The sequence below is a fragment of the Colletotrichum spaethianum genome (genome assembly GCF_022836535.1).
Source record: "Colletotrichum spaethianum MAFF 239500 DNA, contig04, whole genome shotgun sequence".
NCBI lineage: Eukaryota > Fungi > Ascomycota > Sordariomycetes > Glomerellales > Glomerellaceae > Colletotrichum > Colletotrichum spaethianum.
In genome coordinates this window covers 796,497-815,467 of record NW_026054774.1, presented here as the reverse complement: position 1 = coordinate 815,467, position 18,971 = coordinate 796,497, and the positions used below count along the sequence as shown (strand labels likewise).

Genomic DNA, 18,971 nt, shown 5'->3' with positions numbered 1-18,971 from the left:
AACGTCGAGATTCGACAGCTCCTATAAATAACTTTTCCCCCTGGCCTGCAGAATTGAGCTTTCGCTGTGCGTCATTCGTGTCCTGCACTACGCCTGCGCGTACCTGCGCAAGTCGACCCCCAAGATACGGGCTTCAACCTAGATACGACTCATCATGGAGCGCAGTCGCGGCGTACCTGACGCCGAGCTGTTTCTTCACAAACCTGCCGAGGAGGACTGCGACAGCCCTACGGTTGAGCCTCTCAGAATATTCAAGCCTCAAAGCCCCAACCCTTCCAACGACCGCTTCAAGTACTCCGCCCCTCCGTCCGCCTCGGGCTCGTCCTCCTTCATAACGAAGCCGACCTTTCCTCTGCCACCGGGCGCATCGAGCTCCGCTGCCCCGCTGCCTTACCCCGACGAAGAAGACCTCCGGCCTGGAAAACCGACCAAGCCTACTATCACCGCTCCGAAGCGCTTTGGTTCCGACTATAATGATACCACCCCGCGGTTGAATGCCAGTCCTGTCGAGACGAAGAGCCCTACTCTCGCCGAACGACGCGGCGCAGGTCCAAGGCCACTGGGTGCTACATCTCCCCAGAGTCCAGTTGGAGAAGAAGGTGGTCTCTTCGCGAAGCCCTTGACCGCGCCGCAGCCTCAGCGTCCGGCCGCTTCGAACACAAATTACCCCTCTTACACCAAGAAGCCTTACTACCCCCCGCCGGCCGGCGCATCTAGCTCCACGCCGCCTACTCAGAGCCAGTACCAGAGCCGACCACCTCAGAGCTCTGACCATCTCGATATGCCTGGCCAGAATAGTGTGAACAGATTCGCCTCTACTGCTTCGACCTCGACGACCCGCGCCAGTCGGGGGTCTCCACCCCCGCCAGAAACCCCGATTGTGGAACCCGGGGTCATCCCTGGCGGTGGCATCGAGGCCCGGTATGCGGCGTCTGGTATCTCGGGCACGGCGACCTTGACCAGCCTGCAGGCACAACAAGCACAGAGCGCCGCAGCCTCTCAGAGATTAGCCCAGTACGGCGGGGCACCACCCCCGGCGCGACCGTGGACACCGACGGAGAACCCAGAGAATCAACCTCATGGGCCGCCGACGGTGTATCAGGGAATGAACCCGGTGACTAGCCCTACGCAGGCCACGTTCAGCCCTCCGCCCCAGCAGGCGGCGAACGAAGGAGACCAGCCAGCTCTCCAGGTCAGCGTACTTGAACAGGACTACCAGCGCCTAGGCTTGAACGACCCTCCTCCAGCCTACTCGAGCGTCACTCCCGCAAGCAACTCGTCATACCCTGCCGAGAAGCAGAGACCTCCCCAGCAAAGAGCAGATTCAACGCCGTCTGTTGCTACATCTGCTGCTCAATCACCTCCGAAGAAGCCCGCGACGGTCGGTCCTGCTGCGGCAGGGTTGGCGTCGCCTTCTCTCCAAGGTCATCCGGCTTTCGCCAACGATCCGAGACCGGAGCAGAACGGGCAGTCTTCAACAGCACAGAATGCCCCCGTCGTGCAAACTGTCCAGGCTCCTCCAAGCTTCCAAGGTGCGGGTCCGTCTTCGCCGCCTCCGTTGCCGGAAGGCTGGATTGCGCATCTTGATCAGAATTCTGGACAGTACTACTACATCCACTTGGCGTCCCAGGCTACCCAGTGGGAGTTCCCCAAGGGCCCCAACCCGATTCAGCATGAAGCGGCGCCCCTTTCGCCTACTGCGTCGACATACGGCAACCCCCTCGCCTCTCCCATGTTTGGCAAGCAATCCCTCGGATCCCCAATGTTCCCTCCTCAGACACCAGGCTATGCTGAGAGCATCATGAGCGTTGCGGCATCTCAGACGCCGACAACCGCTGGGTTCTCCGGGCCGCCTCCGAGTGCAGGCGTCGATATGTACAGGATCCAGCCTACCAACGGTGTTTATTTCGGTCCCTACTTGCGATACTGCAACATGGACTTTGAAAAGGGCTCATGGCTGGGAAGTATCATGATCGTCACAGACGCACCGCAACCACCAACGATTCACATCCACCCGAGTAACGATCTTTCACCTAACCCGCGTCAGCTAACACCGCACAATATCTTCACACATCAGCGCTGGACGTTCTACAAGTACGACATCGATTTGCCCATGAGCGAAGCCGGAACAGAGCGATGGACGTACGCCGTGACATCGCATTTGGGATGTACACGGTACGAATTTGTCATTGCTGGTCGTCATGAAATCGGCTGGAGGTTCATCGCCCACTCCAACAATGACTTTGCTGCGTCAACGTCTCAATCCGAGCGCTCAAAGCTCGGTGGCGTGGGCTTCATGTGGAAGGACGTTCTTCAGAAGAACGTCGACTGCGGCGGCTTCCACGTCCAGCTTGGTCTAGGAGATCAAATCTACGGCGACAGGCTGTGGAAGGAAGTCCCGTTGCTGAAGCAGTGGCTTGCGATGAGCGGTAGAGACAACAGGAAGAACGCGCAATGGACGGCGCGTCACGAGGAGGATGTCTCCCACGCCTACTTCCACTACTACACCAGCCACTTTGACCAGCCTTACTTGAGAGAAGCTTTCGCTCAGATCCCGCATGTCCTGCAGATCGACGACCATGACATGTAAGTTAAAAGCAGCCCAGTGCTAGACGTTTCCCTCGGTGGCTGATCTCCTTAGTTTTGATGGCTACGGCTCGTACCCTGAGTATATGCAAGGATCTCAGATGTTCAAGAACGTCGGCCGCATCGCCGTCGAAATGTACTTGCTCTTCCAGCACCATACGACTGTGGAGATTCTCCGAAACGTCAGCAACGACACCGATCTCTTCACCATCACCGGCCAGGGGTGGCACTTTGTCAAGTACCTTGGTCCTGCGGTGGTTGTTGTCGGCCCCGACTGCAGATCTGAGAGGAACCAGAGTCGCGTCATGGCCGGCCCGACTTATCAGGGCATATTCCCCAAGGTCGCGACGCTACCACCCAGCGTGCAGCACTGCATCTGGATGGTGTCCGTACCCCTCGTCTACCCTCGTCTCGAGGCAGTCGAGAGCTTGGCCGGTGCTGTTGCGACTGGCAAGAAGGTGGTCAACACGTCCTACAACCTGCTCGGCAAGGTGACGAGCTCGGTGGCCGGCGTCGTCGGCGGCAAGGACGTTGTGGCGCAGGGCTTCACCCAGGTGAAGAAGGCTGTCGGAAAGTCCGGCCTCATGGGCAACGTCCTGAACCAGTTTGGCGAGATCGACATCGCCGAGATCCTCAAGGACATGTGGACGCACGACTCCAAAGACCTGGAGAGGACGTACCTCATCCGGACCCTCCAGGGCATCTCCCAGCAAAAGGGCATTCGCATGACTTTCTTGTCAGGAGGTAAGCTCGCCCGCACTCTGCACTGCCAGTGCCGTTCTAACAAATGTTTCCAGACGTCAACTGCGCGGGGGCAGGCCTGGTCCACGACCCGACGCACCCGAGCGACCACAAGACAATGTACCAGGTCATCACGTCGCCCATTGTCGCGCAGCCGGCGAGCAACTACATCCTCAAGCTCCTCCACAACAACAAGAGCCTCTACGTGCCGCAGAACGGGCACAAGTCCAACCACGAGGTCTCGGACACCAAGGAGGACATGATGGAGATCTTCCACACGGACGCCAGCGGCTCCGCGCGCGAGCTCAAGAAGCTCATGGGCCGCAGGAACTACGTCGCCGTCGTCGCGTACGACCCCGACGCCGTCCCCGGCCAACAGCAGCCGCCGCCGCCGCAGCAGCACCAGCAGCAGGGCTTGCAGAAGCTGAGCCTGGCGGTCGACTTTGTGGTGCAGGGCGACGGTGCCTTCACGGCGCCGACAAAGTACGGGCCGGTGATTGTGCCCCATCTCGAGTTTGGTCGCTAGAGGACGGGAGAGGGGGGTGGGTTGACTTCTGGGGCTGGCAACAACTTTTCCCCTTTGTATCTTGGATAATTTTTTTACATTCTTCTCCCATCATTCCAGGCGAGTTGGAAGAGAAAGGGCAAGGTATCCAGCGATAGCTTAGCGAGCTGATGATATTAACCACAATTTCTTTTTATTTGCATGTCACAAAACAGCCGTGTCCCTGGATTGCGTGTCCCGATCGTTGACCAACACATGTGGCCCAGCGATGCAGAGTGTTGGTCATTGTATTTCATTCCATTTGCTCTACCGAAATCCAAGTCGCGAGAGGTCGTTTGCCGCTCTCGACATGCAGAGGTCTGTTGTTCCCCGTCCGTTACAGCCCAAGTCTAGAAAGCTCGCCCATGGTCTTTCTCCTTCCATACCCCCATTTTGTCGGTCCGTCTCCAGATCCGAATCGTCCATGTCCGCAGGTCACCTCCCGTTCACCTTAGAGCCTGCACTCCGCCGGCGCGGTTCACAAGTCAAAGGTCTCCTTGAGGATGCGCATGGTGTCCTCCGGGCCCGTAACAGAGTGTCCAATGGTACGCTCATCAACATAGATCTCGTAGTCATTGCCGCCCTCGGCCGTCTTGTCGCCAAAGAAGTGGATTTGGTCGTATTTGATGCCGCCCTCCTTCTTGGCTTCGTTCTCGAGGTGCTTCAGGCAGTACGTCTTGTCCCAGCCCGTGGGGAAGACGTCAAAGGAGATCTGGCCGCCGATGGAAAAGGTCAGGCCGAGGTGGCCGAAGCGCTCGCGCAGCTTGGCGACGAAGTCGCGGCGGACATTGTGGATCTTATCATACTCCTCGAAAGCCTTGCGTTCGGTGGTGGAGGCGTTGCGGCCGATGGGGGAGATGTTGATCATGCCGTTGCGGAACTCGATGAAGGTGCCGCGCTTGATGGGGATGTCGAGGTCGGCGATGTGGTGCAGAGCGAAGCGGACGAGCTCCTTGTACTGGTCCTCGCCGATGAATTTGATGAAGCTGTTCGAGGCAAGGGGCTGGCCGAGCTTGAAGGCCGTCAGGCCGTTCTCGGAGAAGCAGAAGTCGAAGAGGGTGGTGACGGGCGTAGAGGCATTACCGAGCTGCTCCTGCTGCTTGGAGTAGTCGGAGCCGCCGACGAAGCCAATGGCACACTTTTGACGGAGGCGGGCGAGGAGGTCGAGGATCTCGGGAGAGGCAGCCTGGAGGATAGGGTGTCAGCTTAGGTTAGGAGAGTTCTGGGGAGGAGGCAGCGTGATGCAGACGAGCTTGGGGTATCGGTGGGATGAACGGGAGAAGCTTACGAGACGGGCGGGAGTGAGGGTGCCGTCAACGTCAAAGAGGCAGATTGTGGTTTTGAGAGGTCGCTCGTTAAGAGGCGGGTAGCTGGGGAGTGAGGTGGCCATTGCGACGGATTGGTTTGTGAAAGCGCAAAGAAAGGAGGTCAGGTTAGAAGCTCAAGAGCTTGGTGTCGTGAACTCGAAGCTGGGCTGAGGTCTCGTGAGAATGCGCACACCAAAGCTGGGCTGGGTAAGGGAATTTTGCAGAGGAGGCGGTCAGAAAGTTTGGCGATCGTGCAGGAAGGGAAGAAGGTCGTAGCTCCTTTCGGGATGTGGCAGGCGCGGGGTTGCTTCTGGGATGGCGGGGCAAAGGGGTGCTTTGCTACTCAAGGGTCTGGGCCTCCAAGGTACCTGTAAGGCAGGAGAGGGGTCGGTGGATAGAGTGGGTTGATTGGGTTTGGAGCTGCAGGTGCAACGAACTAGGAAACCACGAGTGCCAGTGATGGCGATGTTGCCTTTGCTTTATATCTTTGTCGCCGATATCCAATATCAAATATTTACGACTGACATTGGAACATGTGATTCGACAATGGAGTCAATTGGGCGCTGACTGAACCTGGCAGTTCCTCAATTGACAGATCTCATGAAATGACTAAGGCGATCTGTCATCGTCTTCAAAGGTCAGCATGGACCTTACGATGCTGAGGACAGCTTGCTCTTCACAGCTAAATTTGGGCGGTCGATACGAGACCGTTGGCATTGAAACGAAATGAGAGCCGCCAGCCCAGGTGATCGTTTTCGAAACGACTCGGCTGGTCCTCCACACGGTGGTTGTGGCAGTGCTCGATGACGGTATTGTTGTTTACCTTGCAAGTCCAGGAACGTGGTCAGTATCTCCGTGCTGAGGTACCTCGAATGAAGACATCGTGGCCTCTGCGAGGTTCCTGGGCACCCTTGGAGGTTCACTAGAGGCGCAAGGGACGATTGATTACAGTAGGCTAGAGAGCACCAACACAACGCTAGACCGTGGTCGATCACTGCCCTTCCAACCTGAACGATTCCCCCTTCAATGCGGCCGGGCAGGGATGGGCACTCCGGGATTGACTGTGGAGTCGGGACGGCACAGGTGAGGTCGTGCACCGCTCCGATTCGGTGATTGGGCCCGGTCATCAACTTGTCCTCGTCAAAACTAGGTAGCAGCTCTGAGCTAGCATACCATTAAGAGCGCGGCATTCTTCCATGAAGTGTTTGCTGGAAAGGACAGATATCATGCTTCATTGTAAACTATGGTGTCCCAGGTCTAGCTGCGCCTCTGTTTTGAAACATGCAGACCGTGACTCACTCTTCCTGGTCGTTCGAACGACACGAGTATGTCTTTCCCTAAGAGCATCATCTGGTCAGTCGACGTATCAAAATCGCTTGCACTGAGTTCTGAAACATACACCATTGTTAGCGGTCTATTCAGGAGATCCCCCTTCGTCATGTTTGCCTTCAGCCTTCCCGGCCGTGTCGCTGAGTCTTATTGAACTCGGTGTTAGTCTTTGGGAATCGAGGAGACTTGTCAAATCACGGGGATTTTCCCCACCTTGGTTAACATCTATACCACTCGGAGCCTCCTGCTTCTTACTCTTACTGCCGGTGAAGAGAACTTTATCCTCGTCCAGATCAGCCTTCTCTGACATAGCGTCATCTTTGACGTTTTGCTCAGTCTGCGAGCCAAGCCCCGACGTCTCATAAGATGCTTCTTGCCCAGAGAGGCTTTCACTCGTTAGGCTTGTCTTCACCTCTACCGCCGTATAGCCCAGTGGATCGTCTAGAGGCTTCTGGCTCCTCTTCCTACCCACACCACCATCATCGCTCTCATTCGTCCCCAACGTACTCTGGCCCTCACCACTTCTAGCCGCAATATCCCCAGCTTCATCACAGCTATGGGCCTTCTCAAACCCTCCGCCACCACCAGAAGTAATTCCCTTCCCAATTTTAGCTATATTTCCCTCTTCCCCTCCACCACTGTTGTAGATAGCGAACGCCTTCTGGGCAACGTCACCAAGCTTGGTATAATTCGGGCCCTTGCCAGCGGCTTGGTCGGCTTGGTAGTCGGCAAAGACCTTTTGGGTCTCCCTACCAACCTCCGCCCATTGCTGGCTGTTATCTGCGGTCTGGGGCGAGTCCTGTTGCCGTTGTTGGTCTTGACTGGGGGTTTTCTTGCCGGCGAGTTGTTTGGCCAGATCAATAGACTGGTTGAAGCCTCCCATTTTGTTGTTGGCGGTTGTTTGCTGATTAAGTAGATTCTCAGGCTTGTAAGATTGGTGTTGGGTTGATGACTTGATCAATGTTTGGTCATGGATGGTAGAGGGACATGTCGGAATGAAATCAAGACGTCGTGGCCGATACCACAGTCTCTTATATCTCGCTCCCGCCCACCTGGCACTCAGAAGATCCCATGAAAAGTACGAAATGTCAGTTCCCCAAAGGCATAGGCTCTTGGAAACACGGAATACTACAAATGGTTTGGCTTGGCTTGGCATACGCACCCGAGCTGAGAAAGCAAACACACCAGATGAAGCCCTGGGCTTGGCATCGCAAGGCACTTTTCGAAGTTCGTCTCAATAAGCCGCCACAACTCGGCTGTGAATACCTTTTGTTGAGGAGCACGGCGTGCGCGCAACTCTGTGCGAAGCAGACACATCAGATGGTGATCAACGTGCAAGTTAGGACCGTGCCTGACTTCGAAAAACCTCGAGATTAGAAATGCTCGCTAGATGAAACAACACTGTCCATCCTTGGAAATATTGATTCCCGAGGAGGCCAATAGCAGAAAGAAACAACCAAAGTCTCACGAAGAATCGTTGCCTAGGTGAAATTGTAATATAGTATTTGTAGACTTAATGTTTATGTGGTTTCCTGGTGCCCTTCTTTGTACTCATAGGTAAAGACTGTCTATACAGAAAAACGTACAATCGTTTGTCTCTCGTCATATGCTATGCTGGGGTATACCTATACGTGTAATATACTGGCATAAATACCGATACTGTCTGTACGCACGCTCAAAAAGAAAAATGGTAAAGTTAGAAGGTAAAAGAATAGGACACGTCGGTCCAAACCCCCGTCAACTCAACGACGACGTTGACAATGGTACTGATCGTCCATAGCACGATGAGTCCGTATCCTATCTTCCGCGACATTACCCACTTGTTCATCGGAACAATGATCAAAAGACCTAGTAATGTTAGAAGCAGAGTGATGGCCGAAATCATCAGGGTGCCTCCGATCTGGATATTGTACGAGTGGTATTTAAACGGCTTGTCAGGGTGCTTTTTGTGTCGGTGATTGGCGGCCTGTACCATCATGTAGACGCCGCCGATGCCAATACCAAGGAGGATGTTGAGCATGGGACCGCCGAAGCAAGCGGATCTTATAAGAGGTTAACATAGCCGTTCGACAAAGCCGGGTCACGTAGGAACTTACAGGGCCATAACGGGAAATCCAAGCCGGGCAACGGTTATGTCGGCAATCAGGTCACCCACACTATTGCCCGCCGCGAAGATAGTCAGCCCTAGGAGTGCTTCAGAGATGCCGAAAATCACTCCAAAGGCTTTCAGAACACCAACGACTTCGCCAGCAATAGTGGAGATCCAGGCGATGGCGATTGTGAACCCCATGAAGCACAGCAGGAAGTGGTACTTGGGTCTCTTATCGGGGTTTGTCGTCAACAGCAGAAACCCAAGCAGTATCGTAGACACTAAGAGTGTATAGAGAATGAGCTTGATAAGGGTCTTGTACGGTTGATCGAAGTCCTCTTTCATGTTCGCCCATAAGATGATAATGGCGAACAAAGGCCCCGTGAAAAGCTGAATCGCGACAAGCCATCTATTCCACTGGCCGGAATCATCAGCAGCAACAAGGCTGCTTTCCGAGGGCATTTCTGCAGCTGATTTGGTGTGTTGCGGATGACTCGTGGGTATTTCCGTCGCAACGCGCGCACCATTCGGGGAATCGATGGCGATGAGTGCCGGAGAACCCTTCGGGGAATGATCAATGGAATGCACACGAGAATGTGTCAAGGTGCTCCGCCTGAAGCGCTGCCACTCCGTTTCTTCCTCTGCACTCCCGTAGACGGTCGCTAGGGTCGGAGCATCGCAATGAGCATGATCCCGCATCAATGAATCCACGGCAGTTTCACCCAAAGAATCATCGCCGCTCTCATTTTCCACCACCGGTAGCGTCAACACTAGCAGCAAGATACTTGGGACAGAGATCGCACTGACAAACCTGTCCCAATGACTTTTCTGCTTCCAACCCAGTAGAGTCGGGAATAGTGTTGCCCAGAATATGTGTGGAGGGGGTAGGATTGTATAAGGCCACCACCTGACGGGTTTGGGAGTAGCTGCTTCATAAGGCGCAAAGGGAACTTCCAAACGAGCCACGCCAGGGGGCATGAAGTACTCGGTCTGCTCAGTCTGGGCAGCTGGCGTCAGAACAAGAGGCGATTCTGTATAGCCGGGGAAGGGCGACACAGGCGAAGACCTGTCGCTGAAGCTTCCTTGACGACTTGGTATTTGGAGTGAAAGTTGACCAAGCAACGGTCGAGTTTCGAGGGTGTCGCTGCCTCCTGTATCTTGACGTTGGGGTGGCGCCATATCGACTGGAGGAGGTGCCAGATTGCCACCGATCTTGAAAGCTGGTGATCGACTTCGGTTCCTAGCATCTTGGGCCTTAACCTGTTGTATCGGGTTTACTGGGGTCTCTTGGGGGGGGAAGCGCCAAGGAGAGTGATCTCGGCTGTTAACGGAACCCGGAATATCGCCAGATGACAGGGCACGATTCCTATTCTGCCCAAACTCTTCGACTGCACCAATTGTGTATCTTCCCGATTCGGACGGCGGTCCCAGGACTGTATTCGTTTCGCTGGTACCGCCGAGATGGTTGACCGAATATGCTCGGCCATGGATCGGTCTCATTCTGTGGTTGCTTTCCTTTTGCAGCTGTGCCAGAGCTGACCTAAATTCCAACGCGCCGACCAAACTAGGACGGATAGGCGTGAGGGTGTTACGCCTTCTGCCTCTAGGCCGCAGCACTCGCATGCTGCTTGCCATCTCTGCCACCACGTGCCGCCCATGATCGCTGTCTTCGGCCTCATCTTCGTCCTCAGCATGACCATCAACTTCAATTCTTGGTCCCGCTTCCAGTGCGCTGATGTCCCCGGAGTTGAAGGCGGCGGTAGAAGTTACGTGACGGTCTTCGTCGTCGGGATCATCCCGGTACGGCTCCGGAGCCAGCTCATCGTTGAGATGCCCCACCGGTCCGTATACATGGCCTCGCGCGGCAGCTTCCCGGACCCGCCGCTGACTCCGCCTTGTCGAATACCAATGCCAGGTGACAACGGTAACCACGTAGAATATGTAGTAGCAAACCATCGTTATGCATTCCCATAAATGCAGATGGCCGTCCGCCAGAAACACCATGGTGAAGCATACGGCGACGATGAAGAAGGACAGATCCCGGACGTAGGTCTTTCTCCCCACTTTAAACTCGCGAACCAAAGCCATGGACCCGGCTACTACGGCAGTGATGAAGCTTGCTGCGCCGATCAGCTCTCCAACCGCCATGCTGGCGCTGTTCGAGCCCATGGCCGCAAAGGTGCTGAAGACATCGGGAGAGCCATTGCCAAAGGCCAGGAAGGTGACGCCAGCTAGACTCTCGCTGAGGCCCAGAATGGCGGAAATGGTGTTGAGATTGACGCTGAAGAAATCGCTGGCGGCGATGCCAATGGTGGTGAAGAGCAAGCCGAGCCAGCAGACAATAATAACGAAGGCCAATGTCTGGGCCTTGCCAAGGTCGCAGTAGTAAAGCGTCAGGTAGGAGAGGAGACCAGCCTCATCGTCGGCGCAGTGAGCCTTGACAAAGGCGCACTGGTCGTCGGCGCGGTGGACGTCACGGCATTCTGTGAACTCAGATCGTTTGGCGAGGAGTGAGGTGTCTTGCAGGTGAAGCTGTCTCTCAGTGGTTTTGGCCAAGAGGGACCAGGATGCCAAAAGCGATAACAGAAAAACGGTCGCGTAGAAAGGCCGCAAACGGAGGCCGCTCCCTCGAAGTTTGGAGGTTGCTGGCATGCTGACGTCAAATACTGAATGTAATTGGCTCATCCGAAGCCATGGCAGATTGCAGTCGCGTTGGCGTGCGCTTGATGCCGCTCGTTCCGCCGCGCAGGAGGAACGGGTGTCTGTCAACGGAGTCGCAAGACAAGAGAAAGGCTGCAGCGAGTTTGAGCTGAACTGCAGAGATGCAAGCACTTCTCACGTTCTATGTACGGTTCATGTGGTCCGAGGGAGGCAGCCCGGGAAAACCTGCCAAAGAACCTCAGTAACTGGGGAGCGTCGCAAGTTCTTGGCCACCTTTGCAGGCAGTGCCCTGATTGAGCCAAGCCCGCCGCCTGTGAAAGGCACACCCGAACGCCTAGTAGCGTGGCTGTGCATCATCGGAGCGGCAACTTGAAGAGAGAGGGGCCAATTGGAACGGCAACTGCAAGAGAACAGTTCCAAGGCGCTCGGCAGATAACGAATGGCGTCACGTGTTGATAATTGATATTGCTGATGTTGGGACGAAACGAGCGGACAGCCTGGTTTTTACCTTCCCCGCCCATGCCGGCCCGAAAGGATAGTGTTAACACCTAATATTCCAGGCCATCACTCTTTGTTGTTTCGCGTCCCGTCGCTTGGGGCGTGCTTAGTGGGGAAAGTAAACACAAGGTCGGCACTCAGAGCACCGCACAGCAACAATCAACAAATCTGACGACAACCTCAGTGTCAACAACACAAAGATGCCTCGAGTGGCCCAAGTACCGCGCGCCAGCAGTGTCAGAGCGACCTCCGGGTCGATGAATGCATCGCCGTTCAAGAACTCACCAGTCAAGTATGTTTGCGACCCTAGCGACTCATTAGTTTTGCCTAGCAACGAGACTAAACAAACATCCAGAATCCCCCTCAACGATGATGCCGAAGAAAAGGCGCGGCGAGCGCATTCGCGTCACGCATTTCACGAGCGTCAGCGCAACGAGTTGAAGGCGGCCGCTGCGACCCCTTTGCGCAGGAATAACGGTAGCTTGGAAGACCTCGAGAATGACACACCAGGCTCAAACCCAAAGACACCACATGCCCGCGGGAGCCGTGGCAGGCAGGTCATTGACGATGATGACGAGGGCTTCGTTGTTAGCGGAAGCGCGGTCACGCCTATGAAGCGCGTTCCGATTCTTGCCAACTTCGAAGAATGGATGAAGATGGCGACGGATAATAAGATCAACGCAAACAACTCCTGGAACTTCGCACTGATCGACTACTTCCACGACATGTCCTTACTCAAGGAGGGCGACGGAGTCAACTTTCAGAAGGCCAGTTGTACGCTAGACGGTTGTGTGAAGATCTACACCAGCAGAGTCGACAGTGTCGCAACCGAGACCGGCAAGCTTTTGAGTGGCCTTGCGGACAGCAACAGCAAGAAGAAGGGCAAGGAAGGCGATGATGCTGAGGGCGAAGAGAGTGAGGAGGAAATCGATGAAGACGGCAACGTTAGGAAGAAGCCGAAGCGAAAGGTATGTGCGAGAGAACCTGTTTATGACGAAATGCTAACTCCAGCAGACGCAGCGATCCTCGGAAGCGACCCTTGCGCCTTCTTTCTCTTCCCTTCAGCTCAAGAAGTTTGAACTAGAGTTCGCCGTAGATCCCCTTTTCAAGAAGACTTCCGCCGACTTCGACGAAGGCGGTGCCAAGGGCCTGCTTCTCAACCATCTCATGATCGATGCGCAGGGCCGGATTGTCTTCGACAGCAGCGACGATGTTGGCGACGCGCATACCTCGAAAACAAGAAAGAAGAACGACGAAGCCGAAGACGAGGACAACGAGGACTCGGATATGCAAGATGCTTCGGCGATACAAGAAGAACCCGAGCAGGAGGAAAATACGGAAGACGTCGAAATCGACCTGGGAGCGCTGGGTGCCAAGTTCTTCTCTGACTTGGGCCGTCTCGACGAGCTGGACGTCTGTCCGTCATTGAAGAATTTCGACCTCGGCAACCCCTCGGGCTCTATGGACATCCCTTTCCTCAGAGCACCAGAGGACTGGAGAGGAGACCAAGACAAGGACAAGTCCCCAGACTTACTCGGTGATAACTCGGGCATGTTCATTGACGGCGACAATGCGGCTGGCTTCGACGACGACGATCTTGGCCTCGGCGGCTTTGAAATCGGTGCGGATGTCGCATTCGGCGAGGGCGGCGAAGCCTGGGCGAGGGAAGCCGCCCTTGAGCCGCAGATGCGGGTCTACGACGCCGGTCTTGGCGAAGATGCTGCTGGAGGCGATGGCGTAGAAATGCTCGATCAACGTGACGGCGACTTTGTCGTTTCCATGTCCCACGCACAAAGCGCTGATAAAATGCATGAAGATATTCTCGGCTACTTCGACCAGGCCTTGCAGAAGAACTGGTCAAGTGCTGAGCACTGGAGAATCCGAAAGATCAAGGATGTCAACAAGCCCGCAGGCCCTGCCCGTGTGCGGAAGGAGAAGGAGCCTTTCGAAATCGACTTTTCTGCGCCGCTCGACCAGAGTTTGGCTGATGTCTTGTACACTCAGGCCTCCAGCAACTCGGCCATCTCTATGCCCAAGAAGGACTGGAAATCAAAATCGCGTAATCTGCTGCCAGACGACAAGCACTTTAACTCCAAGTCACTTCTCAACCTCTTCCTCAAGCCCAAGGCGCGCCTCAGCAGACGGCGGGTCTTGGGAAACAGGGGTGGCATGTTTGGCACTGCCGGGCCGGACCGAGACATACCAGAAGGCGAGATGGACGAGGCGTTCTGGGCGCAGCAAAAGGCACCGATGAAGAGCGAGGAAGAGACGCCATTGCCGGAAGGAGATTACGACGCCAACTTCTTCCAGGACGACGCTCTTCCCTTCGCCGGAGGCTTGGAAGACGAAGACGATGAGTTTGCGGATGCCCGTGAGCACTTCTCGCCCATGGCTGAGGGTGATGCAGGTGCCACCGAAGCAGCTGGCTTGACGGCCCTGCTCGGTGGCGATGCTGCTACCAATGCCTTAACCGGTGCCTTCGGAACCACGCTAGTCACGCAAACTCGTCGTCTCCGGCCAGATTACGTGCAGTACGCTCGTGTGGCCAAGAGGGTGGATGTCAGGCGGCTCAAAGAGGAGATCTGGAAGGGCATGGGCCTCGAACAGTTGGATAGTGTAAGTCAACCCTTTCGCCTTACGTTCACGCTACAGAAGTGTACTGACTCTGATTCCAGGGCTCTACGCGTCCTCCTACACCGCCGCCCAATGGACCCGCGGCTGCCGCACCCGAAGAACCATCCAAGGACACGACACTAAGGTTCACCGAGGTCATGAATGGCCTGCATTCAGTGTACCCGAAGCAGATGATGGAGGACATCTCGACGAGTTTCTGTTTCATCAGTCTGCTGCATCTCGCCAACGAGAAGGGCTTGGTCATCGAAAAGACCCCTGAACTCACGGAACTCAACATCCGCAAGGATTGGACAGCTGAGATCACAGGTGGGGAGTAACATGGAAAGGGGACTAAAAGAACAGAATTGGAGTCGTAGTTGGGTTGTTTTGCCGAGATCGGGCGTTTTGTCTTGTTTGATGACGACATGTTGGTTTTTTTCTGTACGGTTGGGTTGGGTACGTTCAATAATGAACTGGGCGGCAAAGAATCCATTTTTGAAGCCTGCATGTTACTCGGAGCGGCTTGAGCTGGAGAGTGAGTCTAGTATGACGTCTTATGTAATGAAAGGGAGAGAAACAGACACGCATAAGAAGGGATATGATGTTGAGTGGCCCGTCCATGAATCTCTTTGCAATTTCGCATGTTTCTCAATCTGGCTATTCTCCATCGTCTTGATAACCTAGAGGGTGGCGGCGTTACGGATACTAGTGCTCGTGCCCGTCCGCATAGTTTGTCCGGTGCCCCAACAACTTTGGTCTGAGATGGATACCCGTTTCCCAATGACTCGAATCGGATAGTATCGCAGTGAGCATTAAATACATTTGGGGACCGACTGAAAGATGGGATAATTATTGGATGACAGTTCAGGCGTGCGCCAGCAACATCTGGGAGAGAAGAATCCTCTCGTTTGCAGGGACGGATTCAAATTACATCACGGACGGGGACTGGCTTCGCCGGGCTTGCAAGAGTGGCTTACGTTCGTCCATGTATGTGTATGCCTATCTGAAGCATCAGCACCTACCCCATGGGAGCCTGGACGAGATGGATTGGGCGTCTCCGTCTGTATTGTCGTCTACGTCTCCACGATACCTGCGTTATGCCGATACTGATTTCGTTTCTTCGTCAATAAAACCTCGTCAATCTCTCAGACTCCGTCCGTCCTCCTCTTTGCGCACCGAACACTTCATGACTCTCCTTGTATCTGGACTGATTCGTGAATGAAGTTATTCCCCCTCCACGACCTGCGTACGCGCAAGGGTCAACGATCGGCAACAAACAGACCAAGGCGTCGTTGTTTGACATGCTCGCCGTCCCTGCCCAGTGATTGGAGAAACCCTCGAACACACCCCGCGAAAAGAAAGCATCTGGCAAGGCAAGCCGGGGATTGGTCAGGTCAGGTCAGGACCCCGAAAAAGTTGACTCCATGATGACGTTAGAGGCTCGACAAAATCTTGGAGGGGGTGTTGCGCGCGTCCGCGGCTCAACGTTGATCCAACGAATGGATAATCCGAATGGACCTGCAGGCGCCTCAAACTGGCAAGGACCCTTTCGAGTCGCGTGTGGGCATCAGCAGGCCACCCAGATGAGGCGAGCAGGGTGTTTTCGTGTTCGTCCCTTCCCTGGTCAGGAAAGGATATTGGAGAGGGGAATTAGGTGAGAAAGTCGCTTAGTCCGTCCGTCCTGCCTCCATTGTTGTTCTTTGACGTCATGCCATCCCATCTATGTTTCTCACACATTGTTCACGATTCACCTTCTTTTTTTTTTCTTTTTTCTTTTGCACCTTCATCTTTTCCGAAAAATCTCTTCTTAATTCACTTCGCTCGAGGCTGCTCCTCATGCCACTAATTGTAGTTTTTGGGGGGTCTCTGGTCGTCAGAGAGCTTTTATATCATGCAACAACCCGTTCCATCCCTATATCCCACGGTAACCCTATCGTCTGGTCGTGCCACGCAGCTCATAACCCTGTCTGAGGGAGAAGAAAAGATGCCATGTCCGCACAGCCCAAACGCCGGTCAAGGTTTTCCAATTAACGCCGCCGTTAAAACAAGATCCCGAAACGATGCCCAACAAGATGCCAATCCATGAGGGTATTCAGATAATCAAACACACCAACTTCAGCCTTCCGGCTTGATCCGACCAACACGCTCATCCCACCGACGAGCATCCAACCAAGATATATAATCAAGAGATCGAAGCAAAACGTCGAAAAAGGCGGCAAGATGTCGCCAACTTCGGGAAACTTTTCTAGGTCCATGACGATGGATCCTTCGTCAATACCGTGCAACTCTCATTGAACCCGCCGGTTAACGATTTCGCCAGCTCGCACCAAAGCGCTCATTCCATCGAGCTTTGGATCGCTTCTCTCTTGCACCCCGAGTGAGGTCTGAGAGGACGCGTGCGAAGATGCGTGGGATGACGCAATGGATCCCTCGGTTCCGGACGAAGAACTCGACTGGAAGCGCAACAGGGCAGGCGGCGGCGAGTGGTAACCTTGAAACCTTATTAGCTTCGGCGAAAAGCTATGCGAAGAATGGTTGTTTGTACCATTCATAGATCCATGGGAGCCTTGCGGTTGGCCAGTGAATACTGGCTTCTGGTCCTGTAGCGTCAGGGGGACGGTTGTGAAGGGGGACGGTTGCAACTCGTACGGCGAAGCTAGCGGTTTGTTGGACAACAAAGCATGGATTGGCAGCGAAGATTCACTCGGAGTGCGAGGATACGAGCCGGACGACGCGGAGCTTCCTGTTGACGAATACTCGTGCTTCAACGGCGGTGGAATCGGAGCGCCCGGGTGTTGTGGTGGTGCAAAGCCGCCGAATCCGTTCGCCTCGGGAGATCTTGAGACACCATTCATCCCCCCCCTCGCCCATTACTGAACACATCCGACAGCGACGGCAAGTGAGTCGTGGGTCCAATCGCGTCTGGGTTTAGTTGGTTCTCCGTCCAGGTTGGGCGACGACTCCGAGTCTGGGACGCACGGGGACTTGTTGAGTGCAAGCTTTCTCGGTCGAACTGAGTGCTGGTGGGCGAGTGCACCGAGTCGTCTACGGCATGGTGATGCGAAATTGGCGTCGGGACAGCCGTCGAGTATTGAGACTCCGATACTGATACCACAGAACCGACTCGCTGCTTCCGGTTTGGGGGCGGCTCACTCCCTTGGTGACTCTCGCTGCCACTCCCGGTGCTGCTGAGGCTACCCGGCGTCGCGCTTGCACTACCGTTCTGCAGCCGAGCGCCAGTATCCAGCTTCTGGCGTTTAGAGGACTCTTTTGCTAAAATCAGAGTTAACCTCATGACCACGGCTGAGAGGCCGTTAGGGACATACCTTGATTGGCGGAGGCCTGTCTCGCCTTGAAGTCTTGTAGGTAAAGGTTGTACTTCCTATACTCTGCCGTCTTTTTATACTCGGCCAAGTCATGGTTATACTTTTCCTTTGCTTTGAGGGCTGATGTCTCGTAAGGCTCCTTCTCACCCGGCGTCAAATTCTGCCAGTGCTCCCCAACAAGCTTAGCTATTTCAGTGAAAGTCAAGTTTCGACCCTTGAGATCATCGCGCATTTCTGTAGGATCATCAGCTACTACAACTCAACAACCAGTCGCTGGCTTTGGGAAAACTCACTGTTGGAAAACAGAACATAAGCCGAAGGCGGCCGTTCTGGTGCGTTCTCATCGGGCTGCCCCACATCGTCAGCAATGTTCATGCACGAGTGTGCCAACAGGACGGACTCAACGAACCTTGGGATGCCGGCGGTACTTGCGCTTGGTGACGACAGGGCCGTCTTTGACTTCGGGTCGAGGTTGCTCTGGCCGTTGAGCTTCAGGCTTGGGCTCCTCGGCGGTCGCTCTAGTGGGCGATACTAGCGATGCATCGGGGGCAAGGCCTCGCGAGTTGGCAATGCGTCTCTGCAATTTCTGGGCCAGCTTGTTAGTTTATGTTGAACCATTGCACACTCCTAAACTTACACGTCGATGTCCTAATTTGACTCCAAGCGCGTCCCTGTTGCAAAGTCTGTAAGTCTCGAAGATGAAGCACACAAGCCAGGCGGTGCACTCACAAATCGGACTCTGTGATGTCCAGTATTGTCTCCCATGTGTCGAAGCCTTGCTCGAGAAAGATACCAAGGTACTGGGAAATGCCCAGCTCTGCAAAAATGCCCTCAAGTTCGTGCGCCATGGTGAGGGATTGAAGTGGTGCCTCAGGATTGTCGATATGTTTGGCGCGTGTCGACAAATCGAGGATCGATGTTGATTGAATGATCTAGCGTCGGTAAGATTTAACTAACGACTCGGCGTGTGATCGTTACGATCTTCGTTCGGTTCGGTTCCCAACAACTTGTTCCCATTTACTCGCCAATTCGAAACACTATGCGTCGGTTTGTGTTGCTTCGAAGTCGAAACAATTCCAGGTAGTCTGCGCTCAGGCTACTGTCGTCGAATTCCTCCTCCCAAAGATCAAATCGAGTAAGTTGGGCAGCGACCGGCGAATGCGATACACTCGGGCAATAAATGTCGAGCGACTCGGGCGTTGTTTCGCAGGCGTACAGTACTGCAAAATGTGGTGCAGTATCGATGTTATAGTGATGGTGGTGGTGGTGGTGAAGAC

The 18,971-nt window shown here is 54.7% G+C and overlaps 8 protein-coding genes across 8 annotated transcripts; 2 read left to right on the top strand and 6 right to left on the bottom strand.

Annotated features, from left to right (window-relative positions):
• Positions 1-154: 154 nt before the first annotated feature.
• On the top strand, positions 155-3,853 carry ColSpa_02241 (uncharacterized protein; the record flags this gene model as incomplete). Its single annotated transcript, XM_049268453.1, has 3 exons — positions 155-2,586; positions 2,642-3,330; positions 3,384-3,853. The coding sequence occupies 3 exons, from the start codon at positions 155-157 to the stop codon at positions 3,851-3,853; spliced, it is 3,591 nt and encodes a 1,196-aa protein (XP_049124410.1).
• Positions 3,854-4,349: 496 nt separating this feature from the next.
• ColSpa_02240 (phosphomannomutase) lies at positions 4,350-5,261 on the bottom strand (the record flags this gene model as incomplete). Its single annotated transcript, XM_049268452.1, has 2 exons — positions 4,350-5,057; positions 5,160-5,261. The coding sequence occupies 2 exons, from the start codon at positions 5,259-5,261 to the stop codon at positions 4,350-4,352; spliced, it is 810 nt and encodes a 269-aa protein (XP_049124409.1).
• Positions 5,262-6,592: 1,331 nt separating this feature from the next.
• On the bottom strand, positions 6,593-7,390 carry ColSpa_02239 (uncharacterized protein; the record flags this gene model as incomplete). Its single annotated transcript, XM_049268451.1, has 1 exon — positions 6,593-7,390. One exon carries the CDS (start codon positions 7,388-7,390, stop codon positions 6,593-6,595), a length of 798 nt encoding a protein of 265 aa, XP_049124408.1.
• An 813-nt stretch (positions 7,391-8,203) lies between these two features.
• Positions 8,204-9,058, bottom strand: ColSpa_02238 (putative cation-transporting ATPase C1672.11c; the record flags this gene model as incomplete). Its single annotated transcript, XM_049268450.1, has 2 exons — positions 8,204-8,549; positions 8,604-9,058. The coding sequence occupies 2 exons, from the start codon at positions 9,056-9,058 to the stop codon at positions 8,204-8,206; spliced, it is 801 nt and encodes a 266-aa protein (XP_049124407.1).
• A 1,034-nt stretch (positions 9,059-10,092) lies between these two features.
• On the bottom strand, positions 10,093-11,248 carry ColSpa_02237 (putative cation exchanger; the record flags this gene model as incomplete). Its single annotated transcript, XM_049268449.1, is given in 2 exon segments — positions 10,093-10,120; positions 10,137-11,248. The coding sequence occupies 2 exon segments, from the start codon at positions 11,246-11,248 to the stop codon at positions 10,093-10,095; spliced, it is 1,140 nt and encodes a 379-aa protein (XP_049124406.1).
• Positions 11,249-11,955: 707 nt separating this feature from the next.
• On the top strand, positions 11,956-14,706 carry ColSpa_02236 (condensin complex subunit 2; the record flags this gene model as incomplete). The annotated part of the gene is made up of 4 exons (XM_049268448.1): positions 11,956-12,047; positions 12,111-12,723; positions 12,776-14,371; positions 14,431-14,706. 4 exons carry the CDS (start codon positions 11,956-11,958, stop codon positions 14,704-14,706), a joined length of 2,577 nt encoding a protein of 858 aa, XP_049124405.1.
• A 2,532-nt stretch (positions 14,707-17,238) lies between these two features.
• Positions 17,239-17,926, bottom strand: ColSpa_02235 (high mobility group protein B3; the record flags this gene model as incomplete). The annotated part of the gene is given in 3 exon segments (XM_049268447.1): positions 17,239-17,336; positions 17,348-17,671; positions 17,695-17,926. The coding sequence occupies 3 exon segments, from the start codon at positions 17,924-17,926 to the stop codon at positions 17,239-17,241; spliced, it is 654 nt and encodes a 217-aa protein (XP_049124404.1).
• Positions 17,927-18,094: 168 nt separating this feature from the next.
• On the bottom strand, positions 18,095-18,542 carry ColSpa_02234 (uncharacterized protein; the record flags this gene model as incomplete). The annotated part of the gene is made up of 3 exons (XM_049268446.1): positions 18,095-18,280; positions 18,332-18,377; positions 18,424-18,542. The coding sequence occupies 3 exons, from the start codon at positions 18,540-18,542 to the stop codon at positions 18,095-18,097; spliced, it is 351 nt and encodes a 116-aa protein (XP_049124403.1).
• Positions 18,543-18,971: the final 429 nt, after the last annotated feature.